Source organism: Epinephelus fuscoguttatus, linkage group LG15 (assembly GCF_011397635.1).
Source record: "Epinephelus fuscoguttatus linkage group LG15, E.fuscoguttatus.final_Chr_v1".
Lineage (NCBI taxonomy): Eukaryota > Metazoa > Chordata > Actinopteri > Perciformes > Serranidae > Epinephelus > Epinephelus fuscoguttatus.
The window spans coordinates 30,918,477-30,944,337 of record NC_064766.1 but is presented as its reverse complement, the minus strand read 5'-3'; the positions used below and the strand labels follow the sequence as shown (position 1 = coordinate 30,944,337).

Sequence of the window (25,861 nt, the reverse complement as noted above, 5' to 3'; positions counted from 1 at the left end):
GAATCTTCGTACTAACTTTAGCTGAATAAGAACTGTGGGTGTTGTCATTTACATTTGAGTCACACTGGACAGGGATCACTTCATGTCTAGTCTGAACAGATGAACCAACATTGACCCATAACCTTTATGAACATACAATTATTGTTTAAAGATTTGTCTCACTGCTGAGGTACATCAGAGACAATATCTAAGTAGAATTATAATGTTGTAAGTTATAAAAAGGCAGGGTGCAGGAAATCAGATGTATTTCAAACACGTGTGGTTTTGCTGGAAAGTTTGAGATGCACAATTAAGCAGGCATTAAGTGTTTCATGACCTATTTCAGCACTCCCCCTGCACTTTTTCCCCTTCGATGCACGGTTCTTGAGTATATATAAGTGTTCCTCTGACCTAGAAAACAAACCTCCGTACAACCTCAAAGCAACCTACTTAAAAGGGGCAAACATTTTAACATCCTCTCTAAATACACTGCTCAAAAAAATTAAGGCAACACTTAAATCACACATTAGGTCTTGATGAGCAAACTTTTCAAGTTGAAAATCTTTACTGATGTACGTTGTTGAGAACAAAATGACGTAACAACAGTCAGTGGAAACCAAAATCCAACTTGCATGAATTTTATCAGAGCAACTTATAATGTGACTTAGTAGTGTGTGTGGCCCCTGCATGCCTGTATGCGCTCCTGATGCTGCTGGGCTGTAAGCACGGGTCCCACGAGAGGACATCAGGCACTTATGGAGGCTGTTTCTGACAGTCTGGTCAGAAACATGCACACCAGTAGGCTGCTGGAAGTAATTTTGTACGACTCTGGCAGTGCTCCTCCTGTTCCTCCTCACACAAAGGAGTAGATACCAGTCCTGCTGCTGGATTGATGTCCTTCTACGGCCCCGTCCAGCTCTCCTCATGTAATAGCCAGCCTCCTGGTGTCTCCTCCATGCTCTTGAGACCGTGCTGGGAGACACAGCAAACCTTCTTGCGCCTGCATGTATGGATGTGCCATCCTGGAGGAGCTGGACCTGTGCAACCTGATAGGGCTGATGGTACTGCCTCGGACACTAGCAGAACACAAAACTAGAGAAGAATCAGTCAGGAAGGATAAAGAGAGAGCAACTGTCTGTGGACGCCACATGTAAAACCATTCTCTTTTTGGGGTTGTCTTGCTTTTGCCTCTCCATTGCACCTGTTGTCACTTTAATTTGCACCAAAGCAGTTGAAACTGATTCACAGTCACATATGCTTCCTAAATGGACAGACTGATATCCCTGAACTTTAACTGGACTTGGTGTTATACTGTGACTATTAGGTGTTTTTTGAGCAGTGTATATTCTGCCCTTAACTGCACTGTGTTCATGGTGAGAGTCGCTTAGAGAGGAGCCGCACCTGTGTAACTTCCCATGTTGCACTCACTCTTTAGCGCTCTTTGTTGTATCAAGGTGTGGTGATGGAAAGACCGAATATATGTGACCTAACACCCAGAATATTTATCTATTGCAGTGGTTTGTAATTAAAAGTTAAATTCTTTTTTTTATACTTTATATTTTCATATTTTGTCAGAGTGCCAGTGAGTTTCTGCTCCATTCTGCTGGATTCATATCCATCATGTTATTGTGCTGAACCAAAATACAGCAACATTATTTTACTTATATACAACACTGAATCATCAGTCTGGTTGTTTTTATTTCTTCCTCTGAAACTCAACCTTTAAACACAAATTTTTAGACATGACATTTTTTCCTACTTGGAGTTTTTCCTATTCCTATCATGTGTTTAATACTAAACATGCACCCACACAAACAATCAGCACTTTATCTTATTTACAGGTGACTAACAATAGTGCTACTGTGTGTGTGTTTGTGTGTGATATTCCCCCACATCTTCCCCTTTTTTATCTTCCATTAGGAAAAGTGATTGGGGATTTTTGCGGTGATGCAACTTGAAGTAGAGTGGAAGTTTCCTGCTGCTGCTGAAGAGTATAAAGGCAGCAGTGATCGACAGCTCAGTCAGCACAACCCTCTCTGACTCCACCTGAAGACAGACGAGACAACAGCTCAGCTCAGAGTCTCCGCTGCCAACAAAGAGGACGACATGGTGTCAATGAAACTTGCAGTGACAGTGTTCACGCTGCTCGCAGTGTGTCTGCTGGCCACAGATGCGTCTTCAGGTGTGTACTGTTTTTTCTATCTTTCTTTTTATTGCTGGTTTTGTTATTTAAGTTTAACGCATCAAATCTGGTTCATAATAGACATATTTACTTTTTCTTTTCTTGTCTAATTATCTTTTCTTTCCACAGTGTATCATGGATGTTGCCGAAGTTACACGAAAACCAAAATACCATTTATTAAAATCAAAGGGTATTCGCTCCAGACCACCACAGAGCATTGTCCCATCAGTGCCATCATGTAAGTATCTCTTCCCTCTCAACCGCAGCATACATAACACATGACACATAACATTATTGTTTATCATATATGTATAAATATTCATTCTGTTTCTTTCATTTTAATTGATAGTTTCATCACAAAGAAGGGCAAAGCCTGCACCAATCCTGCTCTCTTGTGGGTGATGGACTATGTCAACCGTTTAAGGTGAGATTTTAAGCAATGAAATTGTGTAACATAACTTTAAAAAACATCATAATTCTGCAGGTTTTGACTTATTTTCTCAAGAGTACGGCTAAAATTACAACGTGATGTATTGTCATTGCAGGAATAAAGCACAAATGGTTCACAACAAGACCTCCCTCGAACATGAGTGAAGTTATTCTGCTTTTCGAAGAAGAGACCAAACTTCAGCTTCACCTGTTATCCAGTAACCAATGATGTTTCACAGTTTAATAATTCAGCAGACTCCTGTTTGAAGATGGTTCAACAACTGGAACTTGTCACGCAATATAGGCATCAGCTCAGTTGTAAGAGCATTGCATAGAAGTATTTTTGTATTCTTTGTTTTTCTAAAATGTTGTATTTGTACATGTTGTAATATAGACTCATTAAAGTTTTGTATAAAAAAAAATGTGGCAGGTGTCTTAATGAAAACACTCCTCTGCGTGTGTTGTTCAGACTGAGCAGCTGACATTACTACACGTGTTTGCTTCCCTGCATAACAGCTTTTATCTTAACTTCCTTGTTTGTTCTGTCACGGTGAGAAATTCCAGCTCTGGAGGTTTTGTGTCCCACGATCAAATCATGGCTAATAGTTAAACACAATGTGGTGAAAGTCCTGTGACATCAGCAAGAGGAAGTCATGGGAGCTTTTTGTCCGAGGCACGCAGCAGAACAGGTATTTCCATGTTGACACAAATGCTGACATCAGCTGTAATGAAGTGAAGTGCTCTTTGATTTATAGGTCACAGGGCAGTGATTTCCTGCAGTGAGGAATACTGCTGTAAAAGTGTGTCTTTGAACTTAGCAGCCTTATTATGAAATCATCTAGCAGCTAATACACAATGAAATAAAACACAGATAGAGTATCTGAAATTTAGTTTCATATCAATATCTTTATATTTCTCATTATATATTTCTCATTATAATAATATGATTAATAGATTCTGTTCTCCACTATTTTGAAACTTTCTATTTTGATTTATCTTGACAAACTAATTGTTCTTCTGTCAGTCAGTAAAAGTTTCATATAAACAGAGATAGGCAGTATTTCATTTAAACATGTTTAAAATACTTATTTGTGTATTTTGTATTTTGTTGGACAGATAAGATTACTATGTAATTTGTAACAAAACACTATAAGCTTGTATTTGTGTACCTGGAACACTTGAAATACATTATCTTATTCTAAAATAAGACACATTTATATCCCTGGGTTAAGATGACATGGAATGTGGTGACAGAGACATGTGCTTGTTTTTCTTGAGGCCACTAGTTTGAATAGTTGTTGTTTTATTGTGGATTTCTATATTATATGTTGTATTTGTTGCATTTTAAATGTGGTTTGATTGGCTGCTACCTCGGCCAGGTCTCTCCTGTTAAAGAGATTTCCAGTCTTAATGGGACTTCCTGGTTAAATAAAGGTTAAATACAGAAATTAGAAATTAACAATTGTAGAAAATAATCCTGAATTTACAGCCTCCAACCTCCAAGTGATCCTAAATGGCCTTTTCAAATCTATGATGTAGGAAACTGGCAGGAGGGTTAAGGTCAGACTCATATTGAGGCTAATAGATGCCTAAAGTGTGATGACATCGGTTTGTATAGAATGCATTTTGGTATTTTCAAATTAGAAATTACTTGTATTTTCATAAAATATCTTTTCTCATTCCCATATTTTGTATTTTATTTTCATAAACTTGATGAGCAAGTATTTGTAACAAGATACTATCTGATGTATTTGTGCCCATCTCTGCATAAAAATATACAAAACCAAAACCAGTGTTACAAGCATGGATACATTTTTAAATCAAACATAACCTTAATAAAGTAGATCCACAATACATGGTAAATGGACTGCACTTGTATAGGGCTTTTCTCATCTTCCAACTACTCAAAGCGATTTTACACTACATGTCACATTCACCCATTCACACACACAGTCACACACAGGTGGCCGAGGCTACCATACAAGGAGCCACCTGCTACTCACTTGCGCACACACACCGATGTAACAGCCATCAGGAGCAATTTGGGGTTCAGTATCTTGAGGAGCCGAGTTAAAATTAAAATTAAATAAAACATTAAAGTAAAAAAATAATAATAATAAATTTAACTAAAAAAAAAAAATAAAATACAATAAAAAATAAAATTAGAATTAAAAAATAAAATAGGTTTTACTGTGAAAACTAGTAATGAGCTGTCTAGGGGCTGCAGCTGGTGATTATTTTATTATCAACTAATCTGCACATTATTTTCACAATTGATTAATTTATTAATCATTTAGGCAAGGCAAAGCAAATTTATTCGTATTGCACATTTCATACCCAAACTGCTCAGTCAAGTCAAAGTTAACTGTAGCACAGAAATGAAGCATGCCTCAAAGGGCTGTACAAAATGTTATTTCAAGTCCAGTATCACAATTTGCCTCAGGTGGTTTTAAAGCACACAACATCCCTCTGTCCCCGGATCATCTCAGTGGATACAGAAAAACATCTTCCAGAAACCCTTTAATGGGAGTCTGTAAAATGTCAAAAAAGAAATTGGGAAAATGCTCACTATATTCACTGTCATTTCCACATTACAGAATGAACGATCCTCTTATACATGAAGTCGTGTTAAAGCTCTTTGAACCTCATCACTCAAAGAGGGGCCTGATTTCACGATTCTATAAAACAACCATGGACGGCTCCCAGATCTCCTCAGCAATGAAGAGACTTGCACGGTGTGAGGACTTAAATAGCAAAATCTCGGTCGAGGACTGGCAGGCAATCTGCTTGCAAACACGGTCCATAAACACCCATTTTTAATGACTCCAATATAAGTGGATAATGAGAATATATGTAACTCCAACCATGTTAAATAAATCCAATCGCAGTACCCCTGACATATGTGATAAATGTGGAATAAAGGGCACGCTGTTTCATTGCTTATTGGGCTGCAGGTTTTCTGGATAGAGGTTTTGGATATCCTTTCACATGTCAGAGGTGTTAAGTTGTCTGTATGCCCCAAACTCAACTTGATTTATATCGCACCTTTCATACAAAACATGCAGCCCAAAGTGCTTCACATGGCAAAACTGAAATGACACAGACACAAGACAATAAAATATCAAAAAAATCAAACCAACCAAAACAGAACAAACTAACAAATAAGATGATTAAAACTCCATAGAATAAAAAGAGAGGAAATAAATAGATAAAATAGAATAAAAATGAACAGGGGAGATAAAAGAAGGTAAAAACCAGTGGTTAAAATTTAAAAATCAAGACTGTGATGTTACTCCACATTAAAAAGATTATTAATTTAGCCTGGCTCACTGGACTGTCACACTCTGTTGCCCTAGAAAAACTTACTTTTAAGATTAAGGGAAAATATTCTACTTTTGAGAAGCTAAGGGGACATTTTAAGACATTTCTACTTGTCTTAATCTCTTGAATGCAACATAATTATGTGCATTTTTTTTCCTCTTTCTTCCCCTTAGACTGTCAAGACTTGTACAGGCAGCATTTCACATTTGAACACTAGGTGGCGGTAGTATCACTTCCCAGAGGAAGTGCTGTGAAATGATGTTTCAGCAATACTTTGAGTAGTTTTGCTGTTTCAGTGTTGTTTCTGAGCATGACAGAAAATGTTTTCATCACGCAGCATGTCTAATGTCCAGCGCTGGATCACATGATGATGAGGACATTTTAGCTGCAGCACTTTCTCCTTCTCTTTTTGCACAGCTGGGCTCGTCCCGTGTAGATTTCAGCTCTTTGAAACACAACTTTATGACTTTAAGATGGTAAAAAAAAATGATACTGTTACATCTAATCCCTGGCTGGACAAACGAGTGTTTTCTCGTGTCGCATGAATCCATCCCAAATGATAGTCTGGAGCCACGCTCGCAACCACTATTACATCACCTCCACTGTTCATGCACCACTGTACAGAGTGCTTTTCTATGAATAATACAGAGAGACTGGGGAGGGAGGGACATGGACATGGGTTACTAAATGACAGAGGGAGTACATACTGGAAGGAAAGAGTGATGGAGACTATGGAAAGATGGAGCTGGAGAGATATTCTGTGAGTTATATGTGGAATTAACACTGTAAATAATCACACCAGACACTAATGCGTGGATTCTGAGTTAACTTTATTGAATTAATTAATGAATCAGTCATACTTTCCTAAACACATTTCTACATGGATCGACTGTGTGTTTGGATGACATGAATTACAGACACAGGACATAGTGTCAGAGACTTGTTACAGCTGGGTACAATGAGAAATGGCAGCAGCGTCGCCGGTCCCAGACTGTCTGAAGGAAGACAAGGTTATAGAGAGTGTTTTCCCATGAGGGAGCAGCCTGCTTTGGTATAGAAAGAAAATAACATATTGCACTCTGAGATCAGCAGACAGGTCTTCTATCATGGCATACGTGCGCGCGCACACACACACACACACACACACACACACACACACACACACACACACACACACACACACACACGTACACAGAGAGGCAGGCAGGCAGGAAACCAGACAGTCTCTCATGAAGCTCAAACACAGATAATGAGACATCCTCAGTCAGAAAGGTGAAAACAATCTTCTTTCTGCATTTGAAAATTGCGTATATCCTGGCACATTTGCAGCACCACCAGGGAGAACATTAGAATAAATCTGCTAAAAACTAGATAATAATTTTCCTGGCACTATAATCTCTCCACCTTTTTTGCCCCCCTCCCACCCTTGTCCTTCCTCTCTTTGTCACTCGCTCATTCTTGCCAGCGCCGTTAACACAGAGTTAACTGAGCTCGGTATATAATTAGACAAACAAAAAAGAGAGGGATGAAACATCTAAAGGAGAAGAGACTCCAAATGATTACACATTCACTCCGCTTCCTTCCCCCTTGCTGCACACATAACCACCAATTAGAGGAGAGGAGAGGAGGATGAGGACAAGCAAGCCGCCAGAAGTCTATTTGTGTCTCTATCTCTCTCCCTCCTTCTCTCTTCCCCTGAAGACTATCCAGCGCCGGGGAGGGAGGAAGAGAGGAGAAAATAGAAGTGAAAAACAAGAAGTATATAAATAAAGAAATCAGAGTGTTTCACATCCGGTCGGCTGATTGGCTGAGACGCGAGTCAGGCAGATCTGGGCCACAGTTGCACTCATTGTTCAGTGAGCTTTTCTACACAGTCCAACCCAGCGACAGCAATGAATGTTGATTGTGACCTTTGGTCTTTGGGTACAGTGGAAACAGAGTGTCACTTTTGTGCATGTGTGTGTGTCTTCGTGTCTGGGTTTTGCATGCGCCCACTTTGCCCTTTTGTTCTTTTTTTTTTTTTCGCTCATTCCCGTCGTCGTCGTCGTCAGAGCAGGCCTCGGGGCACAGTCAACGGTCGATGGTTTTTATGTGATCCATACCAAAACTCACCGACAGCGTTGAATGTTCACCGAGGCGAGCAGGAGTGTGACTGTGAGCCGAGCTGACAAGACGAGGCAGGGCGTAGAGGAGGGAGGACAGACAGTCAGACGAGTGGGGGGAGGGGGGCGGGCGAGGATGGGGACATCGCTCAAACCCCAGAGGTCAGGTCGCTCAGCAGAGGGACATAATGACACAGGACAGTGGCAGAATGAGTCCACTGTCCACAGGGCAAACATGTCTCTGGTTATGTTATACATGATCACGCTGTGTGTATAAGCTGGAGCATAAACTGAGAGGATCTGCTTTATTGCATTACCACCACCTCATTAATCAGAGGAACTGAAGTCTTTCATCTTCACTTCAAAATTGGCCGTAACAGCATCTGAAACACAGATGAAGAGGAAGTTGTTAGCACTGATGCCGTGCAGCATATTTGTCTTTAAAGGGTCAGTTCACCTTAAACTGCAAAAACAACTAATTTTGGGTTTCTTTTTTTGCACAGGTTTTTAGATCTCTGTCTCTGAGATTTCTGCTGTCACCCGATTATAACAGAGGTGAACAGAACAGCATTGAGGAACAAAATATGCAACAATTCAACAACAAAATGTGGTATTTATAACCCCATTACGAGCAGAATCCGTATCTCTCCACTAACATTTCATAAATGAAAAAATAAAAGCTGTATAAATAAATAAATAAATAGTACAAGCTGATTTTGTGGTGGTAGAAGTCACTGTATCATGTTAACATCATCTAGCCTACAATACAATGCTACTCACACAGTTGTGTGTAGATTAGGGCTGCCACTAACGATTATTTTCATTGTCAACTAATCTGTCGATTATTTCTTCGATTAGTCGACTAATCATTTCATCGAAAAATGTGTTAAAATGTTGAAAAATGTCGGTCTGTCTTGCCCAAACCCCAAAGTTATGTCATCTAGTGTCTTGTTTTAGTTCACTGTCGTGGGAGAGTGTGTAAAGCTGCCAATATTTCAACGTAAGAAGCTGCAATAAGAGTATTTTGGGATACTTTTATTGTACTTTTCTATGAAAAATGACTCAAACTGATTAGTCGACTACTAAAATAGTCACCGATTATTTTAATAGTCGATTAGTCATCGATTAGTCGACTAATCGTGGCAGCCCTAGTGTAGATGTAAAAATATTCTGGCTCTATCACTGCTTTTTCCTGCCGTCTCTTTCTACCATTGCTGTTTGGCTTTTTAGTAGTCCTGTGACATTATCCCCACTACTCAGAGTTGCCATATATCAGCTCAGCTGCTTGTCCCAGCAGTAGAGACTGACCTCTGGTGGCTGGTGCTGTACATTACATTGCCTCAATACAGCATGTCCATGTCAGTTTAATAAAAGAGTAGCACTGAAAATCTAACTTCAGGACTTCTAAATACCCCTATATACCTTAATACTGCCCAAGTCTTGTTAAAATAATCTTCCTTAGATCTAATGTAAATATGTATATGTGTATTTTTACATTTAACGTTTTTAGTTTTACAGTTTTTATACAAGTTTTAAACAGTGTGTGATGGGCAAATTGTGGACAGATCAAGGTAAGTATGTGGGCTGTTAACTATGGCTGCAAGTAAAGATTATTTACATTATCAATTAATCTGCCGATCATTTTCACGATTAATCATTTAGTTGAGTCTATAAAATGTTTATAAAATTGTGAAATTTTCATGACAAGTGACATCTTTAAATGGATTATTTTGTCCAAACAACAGTCCGAAGACATGCGTCATCATAAATGTCAAAGAAAAGCAGCAGATTTTCACATTTAAGAAGCTACAACCAATAAATATTTGGCGCTTTTGCTTGATAAATGACTGAAACAATAAATTGATTATCAAGTTAACTGGCGAATAATTTCCTCGCGTTTGACTAATCAATTAATCGACTGATTGTTGCAGCTCTATTGTATACAAGTGGATATGCAGATGAAAACAGATGTGTATGTGTAGAGATGTGTTAAACATGTACATGGGGAGGAGTATACATGTGTGTGCACTCATGGAAGTGAAGATGGAGGACTGAAAGTTTTCCTGAGGACTAAGTTGTGGCCTACAGTCATTTTTGCTCTTCCCTGATTCTGTGCTTATGCATATATGTATATAAAAAAACTGGAAAAAGGTTTTATGTGAAGAAATCTAAAGGATTTTGTGCACTCTATGATACTGCCTTTTCCAAATAAAAATAAAAGGGAAACATTTTTTTAAAAAATGGGGGCTGGGCAATATGTAGAAAATCAAATATCACAATATTTTATACCAAATACCTCGATATTTGATATTACAATAATACTGTAGTAATTACTATTGCTGCTTTGACAAAATATTTACACCGGTAATGTGGACATAATGCCTAAGTGGGTAAAGGAAAATAATAGAACAGTCTGGTTAGTTTAGAGAATTACATTACTTTACATTACAGTTTCAAGATTGTGATATCCTAAATGGAAGACGGTATTTTAGTCTCATATCATGATACTTAAGATAATATAAATATTTTACCCAGCCCTAAAAACAGCACGTCTTTCCAGAAACAAATCCCCTATTGTAAATGATCCACAAAACACTTTTTATAGGGACGTTAAACGTCGTTTTTCAATACAATGAGCCTCACAAACACGATCTCTATCACCTCTTTTGTTTTGGGGGGAGGAAAGTCAAAGACACAAATGAATCCACAACTATTTGCATGGATTAATAACACTATAATTACATGACAAAATGTAATTTGAGTGAACTGACCCTTTCATGAGTTTTAAAAATATATACATAAATGTTTTAAACATGTTTTAAAAAATGAACTTTTGTATTTTAAAGAAATCCCTCTTTGTCTGCTCAAAACAATATCAGAAATATCTCGGAGCCTGCCACGGTTCATATGGACATCTAGTCCTGAGAACAATGCTGCGATGTCCTACTGTGCAGCCAAGCTTTTCAGACCCCAGCCATCGCCCGACCACAGGCTGAGAGCTCCCATTGTCAGGAGCAGCCCATCGCTGGGGAACAACTCCCGACAGTGTCACCGCACTGCTGCGCAGACCGGGGGCTGACGTCAGGATGGTAAACGCTGATCTATGGTCATTCAACGCACCGTTTCATCGGCTTAGGGTGCTGATGTCATTGAGCAGGCTAGACCTGCATCCATTACTCTGCTGAGGGAGGCAGACGTCAGGCTAGCATGATCACACACTGACTACAATGGATGAGTAATGCATCACGCTACGGCAGCTATAATTCAGAAGGTCATGAAATAGACAGTTTGGTTTTTGTCTGGGCCTCTGAATTATTGCCTCTGCATTCTTTCATGGCGCGCTCTCCTTTATGAATATGTAAAAATGTACAAATTAATTTGTATGATCGTAGAACAAGAAATATGTCGTCACATAATGTCCTGAAATGTAGCATAAAATTTACAGCCACTTAGTACGAATCATAAAACACTCGTTTTTAGACCGTTTTTTGCTTCTTCTTTTTTTTTTTCCGGGTGTCTGAACTGCAGCATGTGAACTAGAAGTCTCTTCTCTCTCAGGGTGAAGCAGCTCAGATAAGAGACTAAATTCATAAGCCATATTACATCTTCCCCACTCTATCACAGTCACACACACACACACACTTACACCTCACCCCACAATGAGACCTAAAACGAAAAATAGGCGGAGGGGTCGAGGGAGAGGAGAAAAGGGGGGCTTTGCCATGGCAACCCCAGTGTCAGCCAGCCATTTCTTCTTAATCCCCCCCAGTTCAATGTCGCGCCCTCTGAGGGACCCCCTCTCTACAGCTGAATATTTCTTTTGTGTTGAGAGACTCTGTATATACGTGTGTGTATGTGTGTGTGTGTGGGAGGGATCACAGAGGGGGGAGGGATTGGGGTTAGAGGGGGGGAGATCATAGCTAACCCAGCTTAAATGAGGGGCCAAGCTGCAGGCCACAGAGTCTCAGCGTTACACCAGGGGTTCAAAACCAGAGATCAAATCACACACAGACACTCACACACACTCACATACATATACACATTTAAACACTATATTGATGGAGGGAGATAATCTTCTGAAATGGCAGATAATTACATCATATGGCAAACAGCCGGGCCTTTTCTCCCCGAGCCTATCACCGACAAACTCTACTACACTTTCTTTTTTTTTTTTTTTGCCGTGCTACGAAACTCTCATGGTCTCCCGCTCTTGCCTGAGCAGGCCACTCTACATTACCGACAAAAGCGGTTTTGGAGGAGTGGGTGGGGAGAGGCGTCAGCTGCTAGACAAAATTAAAAGGCCTCTATTTGTTCCCGACAATAAACGTCCCCATCTTTGGAGCTCCTCCACAGCTGCAGCCAGATAGGCTTTCATTTCTAGCTGCAGACTAATAGAGAGCAATGTCTCCTTCCTCTACTGTAAGCCGATTTAGTGCGCGGGATAAAAAATTCGGGGAGCTTTATAGTCATCTTTCTGTGATGCCTCTCCGCCAAGAAAGAGGACAAAAGAATGTGACACATGGAGGATATTCAGAAATGGAGAAACTAAGGATTTTATGAAGCTGTTTTAATGATGATGTGCCGTATACCTGATGGAAGTGATCTTCATGGAGTCGCACACATCAGGAAGTGAACACCTATAGAGAGAAGACAAAAGCAGATAAACACAAAACAGTTAGAGGCAAATAAATGTGCGTGAGATCAGTGGTGCAGTCAAGGGCGGGGGCAGGGGAGCCTTCAAATTAAAGCTGTATATATATCTTTTAACGGCACAGACATCAAAGAACTAACAACAATGAAGGCTTACTGTTGCACCGTGTCATGTTCCCTGTACTGCCACCAAAAAGTTGCACATTTAACACACCACAAAGACAACAGTCAACTGTGTGAGAGGAAATAACTCTCCATACCATTCATAAAGAGAAAGAAGAAGACCAACAGAACAGATTCAAGACTCTAGTTAGCCAGTTAGCACAACTGATATTTACTGCACTCCAGTGAACAATAACACAAACTAACTACAAACGGTTTCTGCTAAAGAGCTCAATGGCTGGAAAACTAATCTTACCTAATATCACAAGTTAGTTTCGATGAACACTCTTGATTTTAGCCGTTTGTTTACTTTCCTCACTTCTGTTTCTCTTCTCGTGCGCTAAGCTGAGCTGCCAGTCTGAGTGAATTCACTCACCACTAGCTCTGCATCTCCGTCGCCTATTGAAGCCAAGCCATTATCAAGCCAACAAGGGCTGAACGAGAGCCAATGGTGCAGGACACACTGCAAAAACTAGCGCGACAGACGCTCACCAATGGCCTGACATTGTTCAATGGCCGACTCAGCTTGGTGTGTCACGGCCATGAAGAAAATGTTTATTTGAAGAACAATGACTCGCCATTGGTTCCAACCATGTCGGCATAGCTTGTCGGGAAAATTATGCTCCAAATTTAGGCTAAATTTTGGCAAGGGAACAACTGGCAAGGCCATTTTCAAAGTGGTCCCTTGAACTCTCACCTCAAGATATCTTAATGAAAATGGGTCGAGTTTCCCCTATACTTGAGAAGGCTTGTTTCCAGTAGATGTTTTGTTCTATACAATAAATGTGCCCCTTCAAATTAAAGGACAACCAGCCTATTCAAAGATCAATGAATTGCCTAACATGTAAAGGTACATAGTAGAAGAGGATTGTTGTGGAACTCAAAATGTTAAGTGTGCTGGTATTATTCAGTGCAAATCAGATAGTTTGTAACTTTAGAATTAAAATAAGAAAACAAAGTTTATCAGTATGTGATTCCTTAACTCTCCATACTGACAAAGTTTTCAACTAGTCCATAGAGGCCACTGCTGGAGATTGATTTTTACATTCTATGGAAAAAAGCTTTCTGGGAATCTGACCATCTCTCATAGAACCTCACAGTTAATGTGATTTGCTCTCAAAAGTTTCCTAATCAACAACGACGACAATTAATGTCCAGTGCATCCTCCGGAAATCCCAAAACGGGCTTTTCCCTCAAGGCTGAGTGATGGTGCAGGAAGTGCCAGTGGTGTGTCTCTGGGTGGTCTGATGTGGCTGTGGGCGAGACTTTAATGTAGCTGCATGTCCACTGTATACTGTACATTCAGCCGTAATGACTAACAGACCCGCAGTCTGCCTGTAGGGGCCTCACACGCCACTCCATGCCTACACATGCATATGCTCCACTTTAATGGCAGCCTTCAGACTTTATTTGAAGTGTGCTGTGGTGTTCGGGGAAAAAAAATGAACCCGGATTTTTCATAAGGGAGGAAAAACTCTGAGGACCTCCAGTGCCCTCGGGCTAATATTTGACCCTGGTGGGTTCATTATATAAAGTGGCCATTTAAATCTATTCAAACTATGGATAATTACAGTTTGGCTGCTTTGTGGTGGTTCTTTTTAAAGCATATATGGATCTCAGCTTGCCAAACATCTGGCTGGGATATTACATGTGACATAGGCTGAAGACATAACTCTAAAAACGTATATTGTCAGGCAAACTAGGCCAAAGAATGTAACTTAATTTGAAGGTCTGTGCAGCTCTCAGCAAATTTATTTTCTCCTCCTCTGTAGCAGAACGTGCGCATTTAAACTACCTGTTAATGAACACTAAGACAGTGTGAAAGTGCTCCATGCCAGTCTAGTCTATTAGAGAGCAAAGGGCACATTGTGACACAAGGTGCAGAGTCTGTTCAACAAGTGCGAAGACATAAACCAAAAACAAAAAGGCACAGAGTTAGTGCCTTGGGACTGATTGGCAGGGTGGGGTCGTTGGGTGACCCTTGACCTTTTTAACCCCAAAGAATGTTGTCGTGCTGGTGCGCGTATTGTTCCAGCCTCCCCGAGGAGCCCCAGCCGTGTATCAGATGAATGTGAACGTTGAATGTTCCTAAGGGCTTCTCCTTTCCCCACCCCAAAAAACCCTCCTCTTTCTTCCCCTAATCCTTTCTTTTCTGCTCTTCATCCTCAGACTTCAACAAACAAAAGGTATCAACAGGTCCGAGAGTGGGCTGTTGTTGTCGTTCAGAAGTGCACATGCACGCAGGGAGGCCGCGCTGTAACGTGGGTGCCAGTCTGACTCTCCTCGCTGACCTAAATGACCAGCAAAGATGCAGTAAAAGGCGCCAAGAAGAAAACGTCTTTGCCCTATCGCTCATCAAATAAACCACTGTTTTTATTGGTCCACCGTCCAGATCTAAGAGATCTGAGAGTATCTTCAGGCAGTCTGAGAGTCTGGCTCTGGAGGAAGTCACCAGCAGTAGAAGGAGACTGACAGATGAGAGGGCCAGACAGACAATTACTGGCCAGGTATGTCCTTTATATCCACCTAGGGCTGGTCAGAGGAAATGGAGGAATTTATGATGTCATAAAAAAGTGCCAGAAGAGAAGTGCCTGAGAACAGGTTGTCTCTGGAGCTGGAGCCATAAAAGACTCCCGCGGCTTCCGCTCCCTCCCCCTGACTACCACCCGAGATGATAACACTAGACTGAGCGCTGGTAGGTTAGAGCAGCCAGAGACGCACTGTGTGTATAATTCAGCGTCATCTGTAAACACGTCATAATGTGGCGAAATATTGTTAACGACTACGATACAAACGTGTCAATGAACGATAAATCTGGGAAGTAACAAAAATTTTTTGCTCAGAAACTGTGCATGAATACATTTTTCCTATTTCACTTTTTTCATCTTGTGATGCTTTGTACTTGTCGTCTTCAACATTTCAGCTGAAATTGATTGATTGATGAAAGATTTTTGGAAAAAACGTAAGATTTTTACATGCAAAACACATAAGCTCATATATGGTGCATGTGTAAACTCTCCAAAAATAAATGCATCAAGTAATTCATGATTTTTTTCCTTATTGAGTAATGTGTGATTATTTTCACAATTTATTGCTTAACACTTAAAAAAATTGTGAAAAATGAATCTTCAAATTGCTTCTTTTGTCCAACCAACAGCCCCAAACCCAAAACTCTTCATTTACCATCATTAATGACAAAGAAAAGTAGCAAACTGTCATATTTAATAAGCTTCAATCAGAAAACATTTCACACTTTTGCCTGAAAAACTATGAATTAATTGTCAAAATAGTTGGTGAATTATTTTCTCTTAGTTGTTTCACCTCCAAAAAAAAAAAAGCTGATGTAGTGCCACTGTTGCATAAGTAAAGGATTTGAATGTCATTAAAATCAAAAATTTTATCACTAATAGAGAAAAAAAACTGAAACGTCATGTCTAAAATTTTGTCTTTTTGCCCAGCTGATGAAACTGGACCACTCCAGCATCATTTACATCATTAAAAGCTTTCTTTTATACGTCTCTCCCTCATTTTCTAACCCCCTTCATACAGTTTAAACCACAACAAAAACAAACCTTAAAACAGGAAACATCTTCAACAAGAGAGGCACCATCTGTCGCCTCACACTAAGCAGGTGTAGGGAAGAGAAAGCTTAAAAACATTCTATGCAGACATAAAGGATACCCCTTCCTCTTTGCTTTGCGCGCACAAACTCACATCTATACGTACACACACACTACAAAAGATAGAGACACACTCTCGGTCTCGGTGCTTGTTGAGAAAAAAAAAAGGAAGAGAGAAGGTGGTTATTTGCTCTACAACCTCACTAAGGAGGTTTCCCATTGTAAAAAGGAGTGGCTGCACAGCCCCGTTTCCTTTCATCCCTCTCCTTGAGGCACGCTGCCTTTGTCTCACAGAGGACAGAACAACCAGCCTCCCAGCCACGCTACACTGGTCAAATACCTGGGAACTACCACTGGCCTGGTGGGAAAAACAACAAGAGGAGGAGGAGGAGGAAGAGAGAGAGATGAGGGTGGGGGTAAGGTGTGAGTGTTAATCTGAGGTACGGCGAGACTGACCAGCTCAGGGAAAAAAAAAAAGGAGCCTGTTAAATAAAACCTGTTATTAAATCTCAAAAGGAAGGAGAGGGAGGTTGAACTATGAACACCTGGTGCCAAACTCCACTTCAAAAAGATGTTGTTGACTCTGAAGGAAAAAAATGTTATGTATGATTTTTAAATCACCACCACCTGTTTTTACTTTTCTTTGCTCTTTTTTTCATCCTTATTAAAGGTAGCAACTGTATGTGTGCAATTAAGGACTCTGAGGTTAAGGAAGGCACGTCTAATGTGTGCTTTTTTCTCCTTTTTTTTTCTCTCCTCCCTCCAATTCTGCACTTTCATGCCAGCTCAGCAGAATGAAGGCAGTTCCTGTATACGAGGCACTGTATAGGGGTGAAGTGAGTTTAAGTCCTCCCCAAACCCGACCGCAGCCGGCTGAATGTAAAGCTTTAACGTTCCAGTCCACACGGACTGCCTCGGCAACCAGACCTCACTGTCACACCTCATAAAGCAGAGCTCAAGCAGCAGGGTTGTGTTTAAAGCCAGGGGAAAAGATAAGGCAAAATAAGGACAAATAAGGAGGAAAATAAGAATGCACCCATTCAGGAAACTGTAGAGAAAAGAGTGAAAAGCCCTTGACAAAAGCTCTTTAGCTGAAACTCTGATGGCATGTCTCCAGTACGCCGAATACGAAAATATACTTTCGGGACAAATTGCAGCAGGAAACATGAGAAAGTGAAAAAGCCATTGAGGGATTTTTAAGACCATAATCCTCTCTTCTTATTTCTAGTTTTTGCCTAGCTGTCGAGGGGGAAGCAAGGACCCATAAGTTTATTTTCAAATAGTCCACAAAGAATGCCTGTCATTTCCTGGCGTTCCCCACTTCCATATGAAAGCCCCCTTTCCTTTAGGAACAATGGGAAAGATTCCAAAATTTCCATGGGGAGTTTCTTGCATGGCGATACAATAGAGAGCATGTTGTGACAGAATCGAGACGGGCTGTTTTCTCTCAGCTGTGACAAGATCGGGACTAATGCAGTGTTTTTGTCTTACAGCTACCACACTTCATGATTAAAAGCGGCCGCACGACAGCTGTAACGTCTCATAAATGAACCCAGAGTGAAATCTAATGGCGGGCCTGAGTGTGTGACAACTTACTGGAATATCTGTTATTTCGAGGAAAAATTTGAGTGCGAGCTTCTAGATAAAATGAGCTCCTGAAGCATCAAACTGTTTGGACAAGTGTCTGACTTCATTAAGCATAGAAGAGGGCTAAAATCAGATTACATCAGAGAGCAGATGTTCCGAGTTTGACAGGTTTTAACAGGCTTCCCTCACCTCTTAATCTGTGTTCTCTGATTTATAAATTTACCTGCAACACACACACATATCTACGCACAGTCACACACAAGCCGTAAGGGTTTCTTAATTAACCAAAAGAACGTGTTTGGTCCCAAAGTGGAAAGAGTTCAAATGTCATGTGTGCTCCTGAACGGGCCAATGGGTTCTTGAAAGCCACCTGGCTTGACCCGAGCAGACCCGCGCCTTTGGCTAGACGAGAGGTCAGAGGTCATCCACTCAGCTAGATAGGCAGTATGTCAAGATGCCTGGGGCAGGGGGCAGGGGTCTGCACTGCCTAACCTTTCCATTTACCCAACACTGCAACAGCACACTCGAGGGAAGCACAAACACGCACATATGGACACGCAGGGTCCTGCTGCTGTGAACTCGTTCAACCCTTGACTTCATTTACCTGTAATGCATGAGGCCAAGTGTGTGTGTGGTGAACATCTGCTATTAGATATTTCGCTTTGGATCTATAGATGTGAACGAGAGTGTAGGTTTTGTTTCAATATTAAGGGGGAGGGGCATGATTTTGAGCTTTAAAACCTTAATTTCCTGCATTCTGGTGAATTCTAAGCACCAATTTGTGCCTTTATTGCATCAGTGTATAGCAAAAATGTCTTTAATATTGTCAGAATAAAAGTCCTCTGATACTTTCATGTTAGTATTGGAGCACATGTTCTAACCTATGAATGTACAACAAAGTCTTACGTGAAAAAACAACACAGGCATTACCCAGCTCCACTTCTATAAATTAAGGTCATTATCCCTCGGGCATCTGTGCTTTTTATGTCTTCCAGATGACTCAGAAATAATGAATTAAAAGTTTGCATGTTGTATTTTAATGATTGAAAAAGGGGGGGAAGCAAGTGTGTAAGCTTTTTTTCCCCCTTCCTCCTCATCTGTGCGTTCTACGTTTGATGGCAGCAGGGAAGGAGCTGGGTGTCTGCTGGGAGTCATGTGACGGTGGGAGATGGGACTCCCTGATGCTAACAACATTACATTTTCACCGCCTAACAAAAACAATAGGAGCATTATTTTTTAATTTGAACTGTTCTGCGAGGAGGAGGAGGCGATGATGTGGAGGAACCGGCGGTGGCGAGCGGTTGAGGGCCTCTCCACCGTGATGGCAGGTTGCTTCTCGACATAATTGCAGGTTGATGAAGCTCGTCTCGGGTGATGATGAGATGCACAGGAATGATGATCATAGCTCCAGCAGGAGATAAGATAAGCCAACATGCAACCGGCCCTCTGCCTCGTGCAACATTAGGAGGGGGAGACAGAGGGCTTTGCTCCATTCACTCAGCTGAGAGCAACTCCAAACTGAATTAAGGCCCTACAGCAGATATGCACTCGCGCTGCTCTTTGCTGCGAGGGAGCAGGAGGATGCTGCTTTTTCTCTTCATGAGGTACAAAGTGAATTATATGCAACTCAGGCCTGAGAGGGACGGAAGTGAGGCCATCACAGCACATCAGCACCTATCAGCACCACTGTGCATTTCTCTATTAACATAATACAGATATTTTTCCACCCAGTGGATTATGTACCAAAAAAAATAAAGTTCAAGCTGCATTAAGGTAAATGTTTGTTCTTCAATAAATAGCCATGCATTTTTCATTAGAGCAAGCTGTGTACAATCCATAGCCAGTAAAATGTAGTGCTGCACTAAGCGTCTAGACCTTCCATAATCTAAATGGCAGAAGAATTTATGGAGGCTACCTCATTAACCTTAAGGCATATTAGTGCTTGGCACTGCACGCAGAGAGACTGAGCACGGCAGCTTCGAAAGTCTAAAGAAAGATAGTCTCAGCTGCATTAAATTACCTGCAGGGTCAGGCTGAGTACACCAAAAAAAACTGTACCGCTCGTGATGTTTATTTGGTCAGTGCATCCTCTCAGAGTGCCCACCCTGAAAATGGCAGTCTGGCTGTTTTTTGCCATGTGCTGGAGGCCCAAATTCCGGGAGGAAGTCAGATGCGCACAGACTGTTTCCGAGAATTCAGGATGCGCAAAGCCACGCAAGTAGTCTACTTACACTATTCCAATTCCTGTCTGCGTTTGAAAGACACAAGTCATGCGGGCGTGTTGCTCTGCACCTTTCCACGAAACACTAAACATTTTTAATTGCACCAGTTTGTTTTTCTGTTCATTTCCTGGCTTCGTTACGCACCCATCCACACAGACACCGACGGATCACATCATGAGTCACGGCATGGCGAGAGACGGGTGGCGGCTGTGAATGATCGCTGTCTGCTTTCGCTCTTCAGGTGTCTCACTCGGATTCTCCGGGGCAGGAGGGCTGCTGGTAATGTCGATACAATGACAGATGGTCCGCACAAAGCCGGTGCGCATTGTTCAGCTGGAAAATAATAGCCACCATTTATCAGTGTTCGCCGACTTTCAGGCCCAATAGGAGCAGCAGACTGTCTGCTGAGTGAAATGAATCAAAGTTATATTGTTTGGGAGGCTCCCACCAGGATTCCTTTGGGCCGCACTGGCTGTTTAAACATCGCGTTCAAACTTTCCAAGCAGCGGAAACAAGCATTTATCTGTACACTGTGTACCATCGATGCGTCGCGCGGAGCTGTGTAAAAGTTGGAAGTGTGCAAAAGAAGGTCGCGCGGACCGGTCGGAAATCACGTTTTTCCTCGAGTCACACGGATGCTCTTATGAAATGACCGATGAAAGACACGCTTTTCTGTCCGCTGGCATGTTTCACATGCGCTCATTTTGGAGACGCCTCATTAGTACCGAGCGCCAACCCAGACCCCGTCACACATTGTCACAGTTTCACATTCAGTCCATGTGCATTAATCAGCAGAAAACCCACACTTTGTTTCTATTAATGAATAAATTAAAAAAAGCATTTCCCTTTTTTTTGCAGTTTGCACAATTTCTGGATTTAACAAAGCAACGCGTCACAATTTTTAGATCATACTTTATGCATTTTACATGATGGCATACTTACATTCCTCTTCTTGTGAATCAGCAGGATTCACTGTCCTGCCGATGCCATTTCTTCAAGTCTGTCACACAGGGTATTTTCACTCTCATCACTTCCGTCCGAGCCCAACTCTACACCGACTGAGCGCCTGCCTCTCTGATCCACAGATTACGTCTGTTTGAGATGCAGGAGGGAGGGCATCCGGTTTACAGGGATCACCGGGAGGACCGGGATTGGCTCAGAGGAGATAGCTTGATAAAATGCGCGTCTGCCATTGGACGGCGGGGGCCACGCGGGGAGGGTGGAGGGTGGATGGGGAGGGGAGGGGGGGGGGGGGCGTCGTGTATTATTCAGGAGAAACCGGGTGGGGAGTGGAAGAGGAGGATACTCCGGGGCAAAGCGGCATATGCAGACAATACCCCGTGTCTCAGAAATTTCATTGGTGGATTTGTCCACCACAGTTTATGGCTTCCAATAATGTCCTCATGTGGACTAACAGGCAAATTGGAGCACTTATGTTAACCCAGGAGTGTCTGTGGTAGCTATTAGTGTTTATAATGACCTCAGAGTTCTTAATATAGGCTCTGGGATCACTGTAATAGCCCCATAATGGCAATTTCATATAGGAAAAAATGATGTGACATAGAGAAAACTGTAAGATTTACACCATTACTTCTCTTTTCTAGTTTCTCTCTCTATGTTTGTCCTATTTTAAGATAAAATTAAATATGCCGGACTAACCAGATGGAAGGGAACAACTATAAATAAATCAAACAACCATTATTTTGCAACATCAAACCTCAAGAAAGTCTGTGTGTGTGTGACTGTGCAGGAGTGTGTACGAGGCTGTGTGTGTTTCTGCTGTATGTAGGCTGCGAGACAGCTGGAACTGCAGAATTTTCCACACAGGAGTAGGGGAGGAAATGGTGCATGGATAATTCTCTCTTCAGATCCTCTGGTACTCGCTCCGAGAGTACTCAGCTGAATCAATACTGTTCAAAGCTTTCTCATGTTCCCCTTCTCACATCAGTGCTACTGTTGGGAGGCAGCAGAGTCCAGGGCAGTCCATTTTAGGGCGTCTTCTAGAGATGATTATTTGAATTAAAAAAAAAAAAAAAAAAAAATCACTCCTTGTGCAGAGGGATAATTACAATGCTAAATCACCCTTGACCTATAGGCCTACTGCACATGCACAGATTGACATCCATAATACGGACTGTGAGTTGTTAACCTGCATACTGAGCCGGTGTGTGAGCAGACAGAGAAATCCTAATAACCACAGCGGGGGCTCTTCTCTGACCGGTAGCCATGGTGATTGAACACATTTCTCCACACAGCAAGAAAGGCGGTCTGTCTGCGCTGCACCACACAGGCCTTTATTAGGCCCAGACCCTCTGGACTGGAAGGAAGGAAGCACCAAGTGGAGGATCACACCCATTTCTTTGTGACTCTACAATTTTACGACAGTCAAGAGGCCGTCCACCACAAATTAGCTCTTTTCTGGAAGCCCTTGTCTCCGCTAAACCGATAAAATAGCACGCTCAAATCTCAACAAAGCGGCACATCATCTGATTATTGTGCGGATTTGAAGGCTGATTTGCATAACTGGTGGGAATGATGCTCTCAGAAGTGTAGCACCTAGATTTATTCGGTATTCAGTCTAATTTCAAACATCCAAACGGGAGCAACAGCCTTGGCTTGATTTCCTTTAAGCTTCTAATCTCTCTTTCCTCTTAATTTAGCTGCAGCTTCAATCACAGCTCTTTCACAAATCTAACCGTGTGGGAGTTTTATGTGTGTGACTGCTATCATGTGAAAAACCTCATAATTCCATTTTCGAAGAATTTAATAATTTCATTTTAATTGAGGAGTCACGTGGTTCTCTGTGGGTTTAAAGATTTTAGCACCACTTTCTGATACAGCAGGCTTCATAACAAATCTATGAGTTGTAACTTTTATTTCAGTTATAAGCCAATACGACTTGGTGTTTGTTAGTCAATGGGCCACTTCTGGAACACTGCAGAGGATCAATTTAATAGCCTCATACTAACATTTATACCTCCATTCTTATAGCCTCACTACAAAGTGAAAAATGTCCCATCCTTTACTTTCATTAACACTCCAAACATAATGGTTTATAAGTTAAAAGTATTATTATGAACATGCTGGTAAAGATTCTCAGTCATCCAGGTCATGGTAATCTGAAGTGCTTTGTCGTTCAGCTCCTCAGAACTGAAGAAGCCTCTTGAATAAGAGGTGAAACATCCTCAAGAAACTCAAGTAAGTCCAGTTGCCTACGATATAGCACTTAAGATTATTATTACCAACATAACTGCGTCATTACAGAGAGGATGGAACATATATCGGTCAAAGTGTTTTCACAACTGGACAATAGGCCTTAATGAGGATTGTGATATGATGGCTCTCACCTGATACCCTTTCATAACCCTTTGTTCTGCTTTGGTGTTGAGATGTGCATTTTCTAGGTTTCGGGATCTCTGTTTAATGATGGCTTTAGCCTGATTCCTCTCAAAGCCCCATTTACTATGTGATGAAAGTGTAAATTGATACTGTTATAAGGTGCTTTGTGCCGTTACATGTTTTTCTGTAGTCACTATGTTCCACCATTTTTGGTATTCTGGTATTGTATGTCGAGACAAATATGGCTTCCATTTGTATGCCCCACAGTTTGCCATTAAGTACTTAAAAAAACTACAACTCCCAGGAGGTGGAGCTTCTACCACCAGGGTTGAGCACAGCAGTGTTACACTAGACAATTCTCAATCTGCATTCTTCCCTGTTGTGTTCTTGCGGACTTGTGAAACGTCATCAGCCACAGCCCAAGTACTGTTCTAATTCAAAGTCTGCATCCAGCCAAGCACAGTCCAAATGCCCAGATGTGAACTTGCTCTGCCTGTTCCATTGGGGATGCATCAGGAGGTGACTTGTGTAGACTTTTGACAGCCAGGTATCCCAGAATGCATTTCTCACAGACCAGTGGCAATGGCAGCCGTCCTTTGGAGTTTGTACTCCCAAGTCGAACTTTTCAAGTTGGAACTCCAAAGTGTGCAAGTCCGAACTTGGCGTACTTGGTATTGAGAAATGCCTATATTGCCAATGATCAGACTGTAGGTGTTTCTCAAAGCATCCTTGGTAGGATGGGTCCTTCCAAGTTGGGTCCTACAGAGGCTAGGCAAGACTCCTTCCTATTCGATGAACACGCATTGGAACAGGCAAGTGAGTGCCCAGGTGTGCGTCATTGAAGAGGCCCCGCCTTCAATTCTGGCAAATAAAAGAATTGTGGGTACTTCACGCTTGCTAAGGATAAACACATGCATCCTTGAAAGTTCTCCTACAGAAGGACTTGGTCCTCTGTAGGTTTGACGGATCCTTGACATTGGAACAGTGCTTTGGCAACACTTTATGACGTAGCCTCCTTGAAATTCAACCATTTAAGGATCCCTCCTTGACTTTGAGAGGCATCATGAGATTGGTTACTTTTACTTGCCTGTCTATTGTTGCCTCATTTACGTTCTGATGAAGGTTTCTAGAAAACGGAAACCTCAACAGAAAAGTGAAACACTGCTTAGATGTCAGTGTGCAGAAATCTTTTCAACCAGTCACAACTTGACAATACAAGCATATAATCTCTTATAATTGATCTATAAAGCATTAGTACATGTTCATGTTAACAGCTAAAGAAAGGTTATTTAGCAGTTGAACAGCTGTTTCATAAAAATTAAACTACCTGGCATGATATCACATTTTCACTACACAGTTATTGTGACGATTATTGAGTTCATGATAACGATATTATCGCAATATAAATCTTTTAAAATAAAAATAGCCAAATGCTCTCAGTCAAAATCATCTTTAATTTTGTTGATTGTGCATTTTATGTCTTTTTTTGGCAAACAAATTACACTCAAAATCAAGTGTGGGGAGGTGCAGTGAGGGTCTGTAACCATACCTGTACAACACTGCACAAAAAGAGCAGTTTCACTCGACAGATAGCGAAAAGGCAACCAGGTCGCGTTGGGGGAGGGAGACAAAGTGAGAAAGAAAGACATGGACATGATTAGATTATTTACACAATATTATTATATGTGCATTGTGATACTATGATATCAATATTTAAGTTTCAAATATAAATGAAACATTGAATTTATTCCCCACCATTGCTTACTTCAGTACGCTCTTACCATGCATTGTACGTATATGAAGATGGACAACTTGTCTTCACTTTCTCAAAAATGAAAATATCCCGGATATGGGTGCCGCCATCTTGTGTTGGTGATGTCTCTGGAGCCAGAGTCTGTGCAGTAGCAATCAGGAACTAAAACAGAGGTATGGAGTTACAGCCAATAGACTCATCCAACCCAATGGAGATCTGTGTCATTGTTCACGAGCGCTTGCAGCTGTCAATCATGACGTCAGGTCCCTTTTTTATGGCATCAAATAACAAACCCTGCTTTCATGTAGTGTCGAAATAATTGGAAGAATGAGGTGCCATCTGGGAACATTTCCCCTTAAGCAACTCTTAAAGTCAGCACAAGTTTTGGTACACAAGTTGCAGAATTGACATCATATACGCAGAAACTTGGTCAATTAAAGTAAATGTTTGGTTGATGGAGACAAACTTTTTGCATGTCAATTTTTTTGTTTACTTGTGATTTGTATTATGGTATT

The 25,861-nt window shown here is 41.3% G+C and overlaps 1 protein-coding gene and 1 long non-coding RNA gene across 2 annotated transcripts; one reads left to right on the top strand and one right to left on the bottom strand.

The window, feature by feature from the left end:
• The first annotated feature begins 1,995 nt into the window (after positions 1–1,995).
• On the top strand, positions 1,996–3,006 carry ccl20a.3 (chemokine (C-C motif) ligand 20a, duplicate 3). The gene is made up of 4 exons (XM_049598128.1): positions 1,996–2,161; positions 2,291–2,399; positions 2,511–2,585; positions 2,707–3,006. Exons 1-4 carry the CDS (start codon positions 2,086–2,088, stop codon positions 2,753–2,755), a joined length of 309 nt encoding a protein of 102 aa, XP_049454085.1. The 5' UTR covers positions 1,996–2,085; the 3' UTR covers positions 2,756–3,006.
• Positions 3,007–7,041: 4,035 nt separating this feature from the next.
• LOC125901998 (uncharacterized) lies at positions 7,042–21,329 on the bottom strand. Its single transcript, XR_007451052.1, has 3 exons — positions 21,197–21,329; positions 12,603–12,650; positions 7,042–8,396 (listed from the first exon to the last, which is right to left on the bottom strand). It is a non-coding gene; the product is annotated as an uncharacterized LOC125901998 (long non-coding RNA).
• Positions 21,330–25,861: the final 4,532 nt, after the last annotated feature.